General features: G+C 48.2%; 6 protein-coding genes across 6 annotated transcripts; 1 reads left to right on the forward strand and 5 right to left on the reverse strand.

Annotated features, from left to right (window-relative positions):
- Positions 1 to 590: 590 nt before the first annotated feature.
- Positions 591 to 2,302, reverse strand: N7517_010933 (cleavage polyadenylation factor subunit CLP1; the record flags this gene model as incomplete). The annotated part of the gene is made up of 3 exons (XM_056728656.1): positions 591 to 893; positions 917 to 2,113; positions 2,165 to 2,302. The coding sequence occupies 3 exons, from the start codon at positions 2,300 to 2,302 to the stop codon at positions 591 to 593; spliced, it is 1,638 nt and encodes a 545-aa protein (XP_056574471.1).
- Positions 2,303 to 3,043: 741 nt separating this feature from the next.
- On the reverse strand, positions 3,044 to 4,651 carry N7517_010934 (KilA-N domain-containing protein; the record flags this gene model as incomplete). Its single annotated transcript, XM_056728657.1, has 5 exons — positions 3,044 to 3,068; positions 3,120 to 3,990; positions 4,047 to 4,209; positions 4,276 to 4,484; positions 4,591 to 4,651. 5 exons carry the CDS (start codon positions 4,649 to 4,651, stop codon positions 3,044 to 3,046), a joined length of 1,329 nt encoding a protein of 442 aa, XP_056574472.1.
- A 1,422-nt stretch (positions 4,652 to 6,073) lies between these two features.
- Positions 6,074 to 8,005, reverse strand: N7517_010935 (serine/threonine-protein phosphatase 2B catalytic subunit; the record flags this gene model as incomplete). Its single annotated transcript, XM_056728658.1, has 5 exons — positions 6,074 to 6,122; positions 6,173 to 7,125; positions 7,176 to 7,433; positions 7,484 to 7,815; positions 7,888 to 8,005. The coding sequence occupies 5 exons, from the start codon at positions 8,003 to 8,005 to the stop codon at positions 6,074 to 6,076; spliced, it is 1,710 nt and encodes a 569-aa protein (XP_056574473.1).
- A 1,041-nt stretch (positions 8,006 to 9,046) lies between these two features.
- On the forward strand, positions 9,047 to 9,784 carry N7517_010936 (rho GDP-dissociation inhibitor; the record flags this gene model as incomplete). The annotated part of the gene is made up of 3 exons (XM_056728659.1): positions 9,047 to 9,140; positions 9,222 to 9,593; positions 9,654 to 9,784. The coding sequence occupies 3 exons, from the start codon at positions 9,047 to 9,049 to the stop codon at positions 9,782 to 9,784; spliced, it is 597 nt and encodes a 198-aa protein (XP_056574474.1).
- A 345-nt stretch (positions 9,785 to 10,129) lies between these two features.
- N7517_010937 (serine/threonine-protein phosphatase) lies at positions 10,130 to 11,273 on the reverse strand (the record flags this gene model as incomplete). Its single annotated transcript, XM_056728660.1, has 3 exons — positions 10,130 to 10,851; positions 10,958 to 11,191; positions 11,258 to 11,273. 3 exons carry the CDS (start codon positions 11,271 to 11,273, stop codon positions 10,130 to 10,132), a joined length of 972 nt encoding a protein of 323 aa, XP_056574475.1.
- A 2,149-nt stretch (positions 11,274 to 13,422) lies between these two features.
- On the reverse strand, positions 13,423 to 14,984 carry N7517_010938 (flavin-binding monooxygenase-like family protein; the record flags this gene model as incomplete). The annotated part of the gene is made up of 4 exons (XM_056728661.1): positions 13,423 to 14,194; positions 14,496 to 14,659; positions 14,805 to 14,863; positions 14,927 to 14,984. 4 exons carry the CDS (start codon positions 14,982 to 14,984, stop codon positions 13,423 to 13,425), a joined length of 1,053 nt encoding a protein of 350 aa, XP_056574476.1.
- Positions 14,985 to 15,774: the final 790 nt, after the last annotated feature.

Raw genomic sequence — 15,774 nt, forward strand, 5'->3', positions numbered from 1 at the left:
ATACTTGGGAGCATTGTGTACAATGATTGGAGGGAGTTTTGTTTTGTATTGTACCAGCATAGCATAGCATAGCATATATAGCATATATAAAAGTCTACCTAGGTAGAACATAGCCCTGATATTACCCCCCATACCAGATTAATGCCGGAATCCGCCAAATTCCGTAACTAGTCCGTGTTCACACAATGAAGCGAGGGTAAGAGCTGTCAAGTCCTTTTGGGAAGGAGCGTCTGTTGACATGTGTAAGGTAGTATATGAGGGTGATGAACATCATCACATCTGAAAAGACACCTGAAAAGCTGAAAAGACAAATGAAAAGACAAAAGCCGATGACTAGTTCCATCTAGTAGTATGTCGCCATGAGAGACACTTACGAAGCAAACTGGCCCGAGAAAACCAACAAGTCGGCGACATGCTATTATACAAGCTTATAAACTACAATGAACAGACACTCGTAGAATGATTGATTGTATGTAATAACGAGCCACAACCCCATGCTAAGTGAAATCTAGATTCCCAACTCCATATCCGAAGAAAATATGCGAATATCTAATGCAAGCAAGAAAAGAAATGCGATGAAAAGAGAACCCCTAACCAACCAATCCGACCAACTCCCCAGGCCAACGCTTCGCCCATATAATAGCACGCGGAGGCATTCTCCCACCAACCGGCGCAAGGACACGGATCGTTCCCTTGTTCACGTCGACGTCGGCAACATATAAGAAGCCCATGATGCTTGCGTCACGGACTTCAGCGGGGGATGCCGTGGTAGGCGCATGTGTGATGGCGAGGAGGGTATTTGCCAGAGTGGAGGGAGCGGGTGGAAGGACCTTCTTCAGCGGGACGCTGCTGCCGCTGTTGGCATTGGCGTTTGAATTCGCGTTGTCGGTGGACTCGGAGAATGAGCCCACAACACCGGGGAGGGGGCGGCGCGGTCTGGGTCTTGTTTTGTTCCTTGTGAGGCGTAGTCATCCATGCCGCCACCGCCAGGGAGGAAGGAGTCGCCTGTTCCCAGCTGGGAAGGGTCGTATTCATCTTCGTCTTCGTCGTCTGCTGAGGAGACGGTGTAGTTGTATACAGGGAGGGAGACGAAGTCAAGTTGCTGTGCGTGGGGAGAAAGAGTGATGGCAGAAGAGGGTGAAGAGGAGGGGATGGGGTTTCCGAAGAAGTAGGAACGGATTTGGGATTCCCGTGTTGCCTTGCGGAAGGCATCGTCACGGTCAACACAGCCACCTGATTTGGACAGCTTGACGACAGAGATGTGCTCGTCAAAGACAGCGGCTGTTGCGCTAGAGCTGGGCTTGTTGTCGTATTGTCTGGCAACGGTGCTGTACAGGCGCTCCGAACCTAGGACCAGGATTGTTGTGATTGAGAACTCGGTGACAATATGATTAATGAGTTCCATGGTGCCTGGCTTGTCTGTGCCAAGGATTCCCGGTGTATCGACGATAATTCCCGTTTCCCGCGCATCCTCGTCTTCGGCCATCCGGCCCGTGACAGACAGTGCAAGACGTGAGACGACTGGTCGGTACACGACGCCTTCGCCATCCAGTGGGCTTTGCATCGGGTAACTGTATACAAGCGGCAGCTTGACGGGTACAGGGCTGGGCCCGGACATAGGGCTGCTTCCCCAGCCATCTTCGACATCCAAGATGGTACGGAAGGCAGTCGCAGTCAGTGTGCCAGGGACGCCAAGCATACCCTCCGTGGGGTCGAGGTTCACGACCAACGGCTGACGGCCGATCTTTGTCGCATAGGCGGTCAAGATCTTAGCCAAACTGGTCTTTCCGGTGTTTTCAGAGCCGAGAAGGAGCACGCGCGGGCCGTCCTTGCCTATTGACTGGGCTTCTTCGCGCATTGTCTCGAGCGCAAAGTGAACGTTGGCATATTCTACCATCGGCGTCTCCTCAGCCGTGTATTCGCTCTGGCAGCCTCCTGCGCCGTGGCCCACCGTCGGGGTAACTCCATCAGAGGTAGTTGTCACTGTCTCGACCGCCGTGACTTCAAGTGCACAGCCATGCCATGTGAAGATTGCCGCTTTCGTGCCGGTGAATGTGTAGGTTTGGGATTCGGCAAGCTCTGTGCCGAAGAGTTCCGCGGTTCCGTTGAGGAGCTGCACAACTTGAATCAGAAGGATGACAATCAGATCAGAGAATTAACATACCTTGACTTTGATAATATGCCCAAAGGCAACCTCAAATCGCCATTCCGAGCCTGGGGTCAGGCTGATCTGTGACGGTGGCGCAGGTGCCTGTGATCTTTCCTCCGATGGCTGGGTTAGCTCGAGACCCGGGAGCGACATGTTACTTGTCAATTTGAGAAGCCTCAAGATATGTGCAAATACGGAGCGGAGTGAAAGAAGTATTGGAATTGTTATCGGGGTGCGGAGCTTGAGATGTTTTACATGTTTGCATTCATTTCCTTGGCCGTCATTGGCTGTGAATAACTACAGCTAGATGTGGCTCGAGTCACATCTACACCAGTTTCCAAGGTTTGTTCTCAGTGATGCCTTCAATCTATAAACCTCACTTCAGCCTTAGAGTAGCAAAATAGCACAAACATTACATTAAAAGTTTTTAATACCCGAACTATGCCAAGATTGCATTAAATCAGTATTCTGGTTATACCCTACAAGAAACATGAACTGGTAACATCAAAGCATATCACTGTCATTAAGCGAATCCTCCTTGACTACTTGGAAGGCTGCCACAGGGCAGTAGAAGGCGGGAGAGGGGGAGGTTGGTATCAGGAGAGCAAGGGTAAGGGTCATGAAATGAGCTAAGAGGCAATCCAAATAACCAAGTCTGGTGCAAAACACAGGGAGAGGAAAAGGGGGGGGGCAAGATATTAGAAATGGTGTCAATAACAGGCACAGGGCATTCAGGATCGCCGGCGAGGAATATATTTATGATAACGACAAGGGGAATTGGGCATCAGAAGCGAATATTTGGGTAGCTGGGCTGTCGCAAGCGACAGGCGCTCCGAAAAGAAGAGACCAAAATTTCAAACAGACTGGACTTTGTCAAGCAAAACCTCATTCTGTTTAGAAAAAGTATGGAATGGAAGCCCTAGATAGGATGTTAGCGTTGGTTCAATCTTCATAGCATAGAATGACTTACGCAAGGGCAAATGCCACGGAGACACCGAAGATAGAGCGGTTGCGGACACGCTCCTGCTTGAGCTTGTTCTCAAGCACCTTGGCCTTCTTGGCTCTCTGGGAAGATTCGGCCGATGTCTCTTCATCATCGTCATCCTCGGGCTTGCGCTTCTTGGTCACCTTGACAGATGTGGACTCTGCAGGAGCGCCCTCGGCTTGCGCCTTGATGGCCTCCTCCACCATGTCCTTAGCCTGAGCAATCATCTCTGCGGTCTCGGCAGCAGAGGGCACTTCTGGCAGACTGATAGGCATATCGAGGGAAACGGTGGTGTGAGTAGACTTGACAACATCGGTGGCATCGTCGGCCACTGCAACCTTAACTGTCTCCTCCTGTTCCTCCTTGATTTCTTCTTTTTTCTTCTCTTGCTTCTCGGCCTTCTTCTTTTCCTTCTTCTCCTCCTTTGTTTCTTCGGGCTCTGCGGTAGCAGATCTCGTTGACTTGCGCAATCTGATATTCTTTCCAGGAGATCCGCTTGGCTTCGCTTCCGTTTCGGCATCCGCAACTACCAACTCAGGAATCGGGTTCGAGAACAGGGCTGAGGCTGTGTCTAATGCCGACTGAAGGCTAGCGTTTGCAGCCGTTGTAGAGGGGGTGCTAGTGACATCCTTGGTGATGCGGGTGGTGCGGGACTTCCGTGGAGACGTCTTGCTCGGAGAAGCGGACCGACCTCTGCGGTAGCGTTGGCGAATAGCCGGCTCATCGGCGGGAATTTCGAATTTCGGCGGGGGAGTGATCTGTTTCTTTGCGCTGGAAGGACTTTGGACAATGTCCGTTGGGTCCAAAAGTGCTCGCACCCACTCGTACATTTGGTATTCCTTGGAAAGCTCAAGGGCTAGGTATAAAAGTCAGGACTTGTTTGATAGAGAGAATATCCCGGGCAGAACATACCAAATGTGGGAGAGATCCACACATTGCCAGCAACTTCCTCTTCACTTGTGTACTCGCGAGCCTTCAGATACTCACGCTCTGTGCGCTCTTCATCGGCCTTGGCCCAGGGGAATGCAATTTTGAACATTCCAGTGGCACTGACAAACCCATCTTTGCTACGGCGCTGTAATGACGAGGCCCGAAATTAGTGACTGTTGGCTTCCAAATTAGATCAAACGGGCGGTCTCACCATCAAAAAGTAGCTTTCTGGGTGCTGCTGGGGGCTGTGGGAAGGGAAGATCTCAGAGCCCTCGAGGTCCTTGGGCAGCGGAGCACGAAGGTGGGCGTACTCGAACACGCCTAGGTTCTCCGGCTTGGTTGCATTTGAGGTACCAATCTGGGCAGGCTTGACGGAGAGGTTTGTCTTCCCAAGACGACGGCGTGAAAGGAGCTCCTCATCTGTAACGAAATTGTTAGCGATGGCCTCGAGGCATTGAGGGAGCACGAGGCGGCTAGATAGCCGATGCGCGCGGTCGCGCGTCCACGCCCCAGTGTTCGAACTTACAGCAGGGAGCAGCGTCGGGCAGGACATGCGGATTAAACTGTTTTGGGAGTGTTCGCGACATGGTGGGGGGATGTCGAATGAAGTGGAAATGAAGATCTTGAGACTTGGGGAAAGTTGCGCCAACGATGGCCACGTAGCAGGCGCGTCAAGCGACAAAAATCAAGGATCAAATATTACCAACAGATCTTTAAATGTTGGCAGAGAGAAGTGCGCAGCCAAAGTGACGATAAGCAAAAAAAAAAAAAAAAAGGACCAAAACCCAAAGATAAAGAAGAGACAATCAGGAGAGATGAGAAGATGCGAGTCGCGAATAATTGCGTCGTTCTGAAGCTTGACTACTTCCGGTAAGGTCCGGAAAACACCTCGTCATGTGGGGTATTTGAGGGCTTTAATTGGCCAATCATTCAATACAGTGTATTTGATCTACCTCAATGTATTTTATTCGTTGAACCCGTGACATCTACACATTCCTGGCTCCACCTTCTCTACAACTGTATTTGTCTATAAACTTGTTTTTGGCTTTATATACGCTTCTATAATTGAGTTGCATGTGTGTTGTACGGAGTAGCGAAAATCCATTGTCGGTGTATGGGCATGTGCAACATATATAGTTCACCCCTATATATTTTTTCCAATATGTCATATGTACCCTTGACGTTTTCCCCAGGTTATATGTAGAAAAGTCGCTTTCCTTCTGCCGTCTACCAATAAAAGTGAGAAGGGGGAAAAAATACATTAAGAAAAGAAAATTGAAAAGAATATCTAGCACTTCTAAACTACTGAAAATATATCAAAAGGCATAAGCGGACATCTACTCTTGTTTATATGTGCCTATACGTACCGGATTTTCCCTGGCGGGTGGGGCTTTCCTATTTGAGCTGCCGCCGCTTTTATGAGGGTCGCAGTTTCAAACCGCCAAATACCCGTATCCAATCAGCCTCCCGGAGAACCATAAGTTCCCCATCGTGTGTGGCCGAGGGCTACTTGGGGTTCAAGATATATTCACATGACGATAAGGTCTAGATCGCTTGAAGACGCCAGTTCAAGGTGCACTCTGAGTCAATTGTTGGGAAGGTTGTTCATTTGCCGTGTACTTAAAACTCCCTCATTCTTGCTTGCCTTCCCTTCTTTCCCTCCTCAGTCTTGATACCTTGGTTGAATGGCACAGTTCAATCCATGATCTTTCTCTTGACCCGTAACACAGGGGACCTTCATTGTAGTGGATTGAGAAAAGGCCTCGGGGAAAGGACGTTGATTTATACTCTCCTAATGCCCCTGGCGACTCATTCTGGGGATGGTCCTCAGCGCTGTCGATTTTTGGATCATCAATAAGGCGGACACTTCCAGGACGGAACGCGTCCAGGATCCCGATGGCATTGTTTTAACTCGCTCTAGATACTATTTCGGCTCAATCATTGTACGGCAAAGCGTGCACTGGAGACAGGAATTCATAGATTGCTGCATAATATGGTCTCGGCCAAACCTAGATCTCCCTCGAAGGGACATGACGGTTGCGATCTGAGCCCGCAGGCCTATTGTGATGTTAGACTTGCCAACGAGCACACAAATGTTGCTCACTTACAGGCCAATTCTACGCGCAACAGTGGCCAATTCGGCGTCGTTGGCAGCCTCCAGTTCAGCACGCTCCAGAGCCGCGCGAATATACTCTTCGCTTCGCTTGGCGACTTCTTCCTGGGTAGGCGGTAGATGCTCGTTCTGCAGATCGACCTTTCGGGCCTCCTCAAAGTTGTGGATGGCTTGCTGAATGCCTTCAGCACCCAACATGAGAGTACCGGGGGGCAGACGGCCAGCGGCTGCTTCTTTCAGCTCAGTGATACCTTCAGATTGTTCACGGAGCACCCGGAAGACACGGGAGAGACGACCGATTGCAAGGATCTTGTTCCTGATGGCTCGTCCCTTGATTTCATTGGAGTCGACTGTGGGATTGGTATCCATGGGCAAGGAATCTGAGACGGGACTGGTATCCATAGGCAAGGCAGCTGAGACGGGACTGGCCGTAGCAGTTGAAGGAGTGTTGTCCTCCTCCAATTCTTCTTTCGAGCAGGTGTTAAGAATGGCGATCAGCATATCGGTGATTTTCTCACTAACAAACGGCAGGGACCAGGTGAAGACGTCCATGAAGTTAGACAGCCAGAACGGGTGCTGAGTGCAGTTGAATTGCCGGATGTTCATCACGTTATTCTCGTATTTAAGGATGGCGGCCTTATTATTATATCTATCGAGGTAGTTAGGCGCACTAAAAATGGTCATGACACTAGGGAAGCCGGTTGTCTGTGTCTTCCTATACATGCGGTATCCAGCATCTTGGGCTTCGTGTGCTCGGATAATAGAAAGTAGGTTGTTCTTCTCGAGGAATGCGCATACGGCGGGATAGGTGAAGGAATAAGAGCAACCGCGAACGCTGTTGTGCAGGAAGAAATCGTCTGTTTTTTCTTGACCGAACTCCTCTAAAGGATCGGCCCAGAGAATATCGCACATAAGACCGTGGCTTGGGGGTTCGCGGAATCGATCGATCTACTAACTGTTAGAGGCCATTAGGACCTGAAGAACTCATCGCTACATACCGCCTTAATATCCTCGAGGGTGTGCAGCCCTGGGCCGATACCACCGTGGACGCAGAGAAACTGCTTGTTCATGACCGCCGCTAGCGGTAGAGAACAGAAAGATTCGATACAGGCCTCATAGATCCGCTCGTTATACTTATGTTTACACTCCAGCTTAAATGTAAAGTAGTCTGTCAGGTGACTAGATTCATGGTTACCGCGTAGCAGCCAAAGCGTATTCGGATACCAGATCTTCAATGCCCAGAGATATAGAACGCACTACAGTAGATTGTTAGAAACCACCCCTCTTAGCCAAAGGTTATACGCACTTCAATGCTAAAGTAGCCTCGATCGACGTAGTCACCCAAGAATAAGTATCGTGTCTCGGAAGGGTCGCCGCCAACTTCAAACAACTTCATTAAGTCGTAGTACTGGCCGTGGATGTCGCCGCAAACTGTTAAAGGGGCATCCATCTCTAGAAGATTTGGCTCAGAGCGCAGGATCTCGGTGCCGGCGTGGATTATCCATAGCGCCTGGTCTTCGCTGAGACGACCCTCCCGATACAGGTGCTGCTTAAGGAACTGGAGGTCCGGCTTCGAAGGGTCTTCGAGCGACCAAAACGACTCATCAGGTGGGGTGGTCAGGGCCGGCGCTTGAACCTCTAGCTTCACACATTCTCATCAATTATCCCATAGTCGTGAAACCAGAGCGAGCGGCGCGTCTGTGTAATTACCTTTTACCACCCGTTCGAGGGTCGACACCTGCGTGCCATCCTCCATCATGTGCAATGAGAAATCAATTTCAGGGATCGGCTTCTTGTCGGCTACCGGACGTACGGTTTTGCGATCCATCTCGAGCAGTTATTGAGAATAAATTACCAGGGCTCGGAGATCAGAGTAAGGAGGGGGAAGGCGGCAAGCACAGCGCGGCCAGGATGTGGTGACGGATCATGAGGCGGGTGCCAAGGCGGTTAATTTAGGGAAATTAACGATTACGGCAACCTCCAGGCAGCAGTCCTCTACGCAGCGGTATAGTACTAGGCGCTAGCTGCCAAAACCCCATTTCTAGTAACTAAATATTGAAGTCTTAATGCCTGATTTGATTTGGTTATCCCTATACAATGTAATGTAAATCATTTATGCTAAATGAGGCTTTTGGCCTCCATACAAAGTGAGATATCTCGATATTCTTGGACGGTTTACAAGTGTCAAAAATGAAGCTTCTCATCTCATACAAATAGGGATCTCTCGACTTTTTTGGACGGTTTGCAAGTGTCAAAAATACAAATGAAGGCATTTTTACAGTAGGAAGAGCAAAATCTCAGGTCGTAATGATCTTGCCTTAACCTAATGTTGTAGATCTACCCCAGCTGATCTGTGATGGTCCCAAGGTCGAGAGCAAGTTTAATGATTATATAATAGGGACGTGCTCAGTTTTACTCAGTGATCAAAAAGCGGCACGGGGTGAGTGCTAAAAAAGGGAAAGGCCTAAAATCTATCAAGACAAGGCTACATACCGCTAGTTGTATGATCCTCGGCCCACCCAAAATTGGGGCATAGTTGGGGTCAACATAAAATGTAAGATTCCAAATTATCTACATCTACACGCTAGAAAGTAGAACTTGATCCATACGTAAATGAAAACGGTCAATATAACCGTGCAGGATCAACGGTGCGTAAACATGTGCATACGAAAGTGGAAATCCGAATAGCCTCGCCCCTCTCCCACCGCCTTTCCACCCCCACCAGGTCTCAGGAGACGATTCGATCTTTAGCCCTTTTTCTTTATCATTTCGAGTTTAGAATTTGATTCTTCTTTTCCTCTTTCTCCCCCCTTTTTCTCGAAATCCTTCCCCGAACTCCAATCCCTACCAACTCCTGAATCTGTAAGCAATGGCCGACCACCACGAGGATGAGCTCGCCGCCAGTGCGACTGAGGGTTTCAAGGTCGGAGAGAAGAAGACCCTCGATGAGTACAACAAGCTCGGTATGTTGATTTAGTTACAATTGATTGGCAAATTCTAGTCGGTGATTTCCCAGCTAACCGTCTATCTCTCCCCTGCACTAGACGCCGACGATGAAGCTATGAACCGCTGGAAGGCCTCTTTGGGTCTCAACTCCGGTGATCCAATTGCTGATCCCAACGACCCTCGCAAGTGTATTATCAAGTCCCTGGCTCTGCAAGTCGAAGGGCGTGAGGATGTTGTTATCGACCTGTCCCCCCCCGGCTCTGTTGACAGCCTCAAGGATAAGCCTTTCAAGATCAAGGAGGGTTCCAAGTTCCACATCAAGGTTACCTTCCAGGTCCACCATGAAGTCCTGAGTGGTCTCAAGTACCTGCAGGTCGTCAAGCGCAAGGGAATCCGGGTCAGCAAGGATGAGGAGATGCTGGGCAGTTACGCACCTAACACCACCTCCAAGGTTTCCTACTCCAAGGAATGTGAGTATTTAAACCTAGTTTATTTTCAATCTATCTTTTACTGACATTATCCTTTTTTAGTCAACGAGGAGGAGGCCCCTTCTGGCATGATCGCCCGTGGCCACTACAATGCCGTTTCGAAGTTCATTGATGATGACCAGCACACTCACCTGCTGTTCGAGTGGTCCTTTGACATTGCCAAGGACTGGTAAACATGAGTTGAGAGAGCTATCTCGTTGAGTTATTAAGCGACCGTTTGTTTTCAAAGCGTGATGAGTTTCTTTCTTTGACAAAAACTGTTAGAGATGCGTCCCACTGGGCCGATGCTTTGGACCCCAGTTTTATTGTTTATGCGTCATACTGAGTGTCCATTATTGGTGTGTGATATTTTCATTTCAGATGCCAAGTAGCACATCTAGCTGTTTGTGAATGCACAGCTTTATCCCGAACTCCTGTCTAGTGCGGGGGTTAAAAAAAAGGAAATTGAAATACATGAACATTAACATCAAACAAAACATTAACAGTAACCAATGGGTATCATGAGAAGATTCAGAGATTCACAAGAAGTAGTCGACCATTGGACTAGAGCCATCCTTGATCTGCTGCTGCTGCTGGCCCAGCTGCTCAAGGCGGTGGGCATCATTTTCCGGTGCTGCGTCAAAAATGTTGAAAAATCGCTCACCAGTGTCGCTTACTTCAAGCACACTGGCAAGGTTTCCACAACGGTAACAGTAGTTGGGTGCACTCCAGACCGTGCTCAGTCGATCATCGTAAAGAACCTGGTAGCCTTCTTGGCAGAGTTGGTGTGCACGTAGGATATGGGACATGCTGTTCACCTCTAGGAACTTCCGCACAACCTGTGCTCCAAAAGTATATCCAGCGCCGCGGGGTGAAAGTGAAAATTCGTCGCGTTCCGTATCGGGGTCTGACCAGACCAGATCGGCCATAGGGCCTTCGTGTGGGATTTCGCGGAAACGGTCGATGATCTTGATCTGGTCGATTGAATGGATAGAAGGTGACAAGCCGCCATGTACACAAAATATCTCATCATTAATCACAACGCTCAGCGTCAAAAAGTCGAACATGTCGGTGAAGTAATGCCAGACATTGGCATTGCCGTATTTGCGGGCACACTCGGTGTAGAAGCCATATGATTGGGTGACGCCGCGCGACTCGTGGTTACCGCGGATAAGGTGTACTCGTTGAGGGTATCGTAGCTTGAGACACACCAGAAGTGAGATGGTCTCCACACTAAACAGGCCGCGGTCGACATAATCGCCTGTCGAGTATCTTATCAGCAACACTCTAAAAGCGAGTAATAGATGTGTTTAAGCCCGAGGCCTGCTTTCATCCTCGAACAGAGCGTTCTCCAATGTGTGACTAACCAAGGAATAGGTAGTTTGTATCGGGGCAGAAGCCACCAATCTTGAAGATCTCGATCATATCAAAAAATTGGCCGTGGATATCGCCGACCACAGTGACCGGAGCAGCAATATGTACCACATTGCTTTCCTTCATCAAAAGTTCCTTTGCCTTGAGGCAGATTGCCTCAATCACTGAATCCGCGAGCAGCTCTTTTCGGTAGAGGCGGGCGATGCACTCATCGAGATCGATATTCGCTGTGAGGCGACAGGTCAGCATAACCTCGGAGATAACATCGGGGAATCAAAAAAACATGCACATACTTGGTAGACCAGGCATTGTGGCGAGATGCAGATATAGTGACTTCAAGTCAAATGAGTGGCAATGAATTCTTCGGGATATGGTCCTTCTTATTAAAGATGGAGAGCTGTCTGTACTTCGTCACTGTGTCCAGCTAGACGAGGGCGGAGAGCTAAAGGAAAGTAATATTCAAGAGGACGAGGTCGAGGTCGAGATGCAAGATTAAAAGGACAACAATAGAGTAGATGGGCGCGTCAATCTAGCAAGCATCCTGAGTGCAGCCGATCCTCGTTTCCAGTGCGGAGGGCAAGGCTCTGGAATTAAAGATCGATGCATCAGGGCCGAACTGCGGGACGAGCTCAGGCACAGCGCGGTTAGATCTACACCGCCTTTACACGTAGTATACGCCTGAATTACAAGGCCACAATCAACCAACTGGCCAACTACTACGATATACACTTTTCTCTGCCTCCCTTCGGCCAGCAATTCGCAGTTTACCAGTAATTGCATCCAATATTCGGTAAGTCCATTGGCCACAGGTAGTGTTTCTATATATTTCAGACCGATCAAGATGATGGAAATATTAGCGCGCAACATAGCAGCTCGAGGCCAAAATGCTCCAGAAACTCCCCCAGTTGGCAAACAGTGCCCCAGAAATTGTTTATGCTTGGAACATGAGTACTTGGTTCAGATCACCATTCATATCGCGATCAGCAATAGCCCTTTCTTGGATTTACCATCGGTCTACTTCACCCCATCAATAGTATGGTTGTCCGTTTATCGACTCGGAGGTTTTTGCGGCTCCGGAATTAGTGGAAGAGGAAATATGCACTCGCCTGGTTGATGATGCGAAGACGCTTTGAGAATGTCCCGCGAACGACTCTCTTTCGGATCAGTATTGCTGACAGAAACGAACAATTCCGGCTTAGCTGGTTCTAACTTAAGAGTACCTTTCATTAATATATATATAATGCCTGGCAGATCCTCTGCTATTCTTCCCTATCGTGCCCAGACCCGAAACTAATGGCAGTCAGAAGCCTCTCACTAAAGTGATCTTCTTGAAATAATAGACTAGCAAATCCTAATGGTCTTAGATAAAACCCTGCCGATGCCTAGCCTAGTAACCAGGTACGGTCATCATCTACCTAGATATTGCTAATGGTTAGAATATTTATATCTAGCTAGAGTAGACTAATCGACGGGTCACCACCTAGTCTACTAGCACCATCGGTGATAGAGCGAAAATCTTTAAGAACGTTAGCGAGTCTTTGAATGTGAGAGTCCGGAAGAGGATCAATAGTTTCACTAGGAATGAAATCCGATACCATGTAGCCCTAACCCCCATCGTCCATAAAGATATCATGAGCCTAAGGGTCTATGACGATGTTTGGATCAATTATCTTATACGCTTTTTGCTGATTCTTTGCCTCGTAGGAGGAGATATAACGGCCGAACTTGACCACTAAATCACAATCTGGTAGCTTAACGACCTGGTTTCTATAATTCGAGCCGTAAATAAGTTGATATTCCGTATATGAGCGGTAATAGTCAATGATTGACTTGGGATTGTCTAATTGAACATCATGGTATCAGACATTAAAAGGAGCCCTGGGGTAGATGGAAAGAGTAAGAGATAAGGTTCTTTTTAGGCCCGGGAAGCGCCCCGCCCCGAACCCGAACTGGATTAGCCTGGTTCTTACATAAACTCACTATGAGAATAGATTACTTCGACATTTGTCCTCTCATCCATGCCTTCTAGGCAGAGCAGCTTTGGCAATCTAATCAGGTCTCTAGCCATCCAACGTTCATGCCTCGGGGCTATCATTCAAGAAGCCATTAAACACCCGAAATGCATCTAGGATGACAAATTGGCCATCATTCTGCGGGGTTTAGGTGATTCCCAATGGGATGTCAATTACCAACATCGCACCTTTATAGAGAGACACACAACCCGTAGTGGAGTAGCCCGACATTTTCATAGTTTAAAGTGGAGAGAATAACAGGCCCTAGTTGAGGCTCAAAGTTCAAACTTCACCGTTCATGAAGTTCAGAACGATCTTGGATCATACATACACATGTATTTACACAGTAGTGGTAGTCCTTCTGCTACCAGAGCAGACCCATTCTGTCTAACGCTTCTTCCTAATCTGGCTATTCGGCCCACCCATGGTCATCCATAACACCATTCTCAAGACTCTTTATTTTCCCGTCTCTCTTTCCGCACGGCCATATACTCGTCAACAACACCAGTGTAATCATCTGGACTATGTGGCCCAAACAAATTTGCAAACATCCCCTTCTTGCGCCGACACTTGACGCCAAGGCCATGAAGGAGTCGGTCCAGATACGGAATCCAGTCAAAGAGGGCGTACGGGTACCTCTCACCAACACCTAAATATCTCTTGCGAGTCCAGCCATTCCATTCGGTCACCTCCCGAGTAATAACCTCCTTGCTAGGGGCATCGACCTCCCCTAGAAGATAGGCGATGGCCCAAAGCGATTGGACTGCTGCAATTGTTGGAGTCTGGGTCGTATGTATCTGGCCAAGCACGACAACCGACCGATCCACGTCATTTGTCGTGGAGATAGGAACACATCTGTTGTAGAGTCGCCAACGCCGCTGTATCAAAATGCGATTGGGATCTGGTTTCTCGAAGTCCTTCGGACCTGCTGCCAAAAGCGGTAATTTTCTGGCGACGACAGCATCCGCTAACTGGTCATGGGCCTCCCAGCCTGAATCGGATTCAGAATTCCCTTGCAAAATCACATCGCCATATTGTGGGATTCCAAGCTCTTGTTTAAGCTCTGGGGAAAAGAAGCTGAAATGGTCGCCCCACCCGGTGCAGTATATCATATACTGGGCCACAACCACTTCTCTAGACCGCAAGGTGGCCCCTGCTGAGTCTACGTAGTCGATATTATCGCGTAGGATGGTAATATCGCCTTCGGGTCGGATGATCCTTGATCAAAGTCAGTCCTATACAAGGGAAGCATCTTTCTTATAGTTACTATGTCACCTTTTTATTAAGAGTGCAAAGATGATGCACCACATCGTATGCTGATTTGGCCGCACCCACGACTATAAAGTGATGTGCTTGATTCGAAAATTTGGTCATATTCGATGCGATATCAACGGTATGTACCACTGGAATCGAGCCAATTGTGAGTTCAAATGGTGGTGAGTCTTTGACTGAGGTCGTCCCGCTCGCAACAATGAGCTTTCTGGAGATTAGATTATTGCCATTGACTGTTAATTTTCACCCTAGAGGACAACGCTCGATGCTCGAAACCCAACTTTCACAGCGGATACGTCTCTTGAGATCATTGTCATCTGCATATTTATCCATATATTCGAAGATCATCTCCCTCGAGACCATGTTGTTGTCTGTTACCCCATCTTTAGGCATTGGAGCGTCCGGGTAGTTCTATCTCGGTCAATAAAATCCACCATCACTTTTGCCATCCCGTTTCACTTAGAAAATATTCATACTCAGCCTGAGCCACTAGATCGGAGTAAATCCGACCCTGAATTCACGTACCGCCAATAGAGCGTTCTCATTTGGAGATCACAAGGTTAACGTCTGGCTTCAGTTGTAGGTATGTCTGTGCAGCCTTGAAGCCGTACAGCCCTAACAGCAGTGGATCAGTTCCAGGGTATAATATAACTGTTTGCATCCGCCGATTTAGCCTACCTGCGCCAATGATGGCGACATCGAGGATGTCTCCGATTCCGTTCGTCGCAGTCGGCATTGTAATTATAGCTGATCCCGTATTCGGTGGAATTGGATATTTTAAGTAATCTAAGTGTAATAGTACGCTATATGAATATGTGAAGAGTTGTATGATTCAGAAGGATTCCCAGAGTGGTTAAACCATGTATATTGTAGGTACTGTATACTACAGACTACAGACTGGAAACACTAAACCAGCACAGACGAAGAGAATCAAGGCAACGGGATAGACTGCAACACCTGTTATTTGTAATAGCAGTAAAAAGCAAACCTCTCCTACCCCCTACGCTTGCAGCGGTGTAGTTGTGGGTGTATATGGAGTTGTGCAACTTTGCTATAGTATGCACCCTTTTCCCTAAATTGACGTCTCACAACCTATGCTTTTTTCATCCAACTGACCGCTCTTTTCTCCTTACTGTAGAACCTTTGCTTTGTACAATATCTATCGAAGAAACTTGATATTGGCCAAAGCCTGAAGACTCTGTAAGACGTGGGTCAAATTTGTATGGCGCCCAACACAGAGGGTGTGTTGGGCGTTTGGCACGATTACTCTACAAACTAACTTTTCCCATACTTCAGATAGCAAATGATCAGTGAGAAAGATCATCAACCTGCATCGCTTGGTATGCACAATGATGGAGGATCTGGGAAACGACAGATCGCACGCTACCACAGCTGATTATACCAGCCTGGAAACTCTCGAAAAGGATATAAATATAATGGTCAATGGAAAGTCAATGGAAAGTATTTGAAAGAAGAGAAAAACGACTAGTTTTTAGCACCTCTAGCATTTATCAAGATACCAACGA

This window comes from Penicillium concentricum (genome assembly GCF_028827145.1).
Source record: "Penicillium concentricum strain IBT 3081 chromosome Unknown utg000006l_segment0_segment0, whole genome shotgun sequence".
NCBI classification, from domain to species: domain Eukaryota; kingdom Fungi; phylum Ascomycota; class Eurotiomycetes; order Eurotiales; family Aspergillaceae; genus Penicillium; species Penicillium concentricum.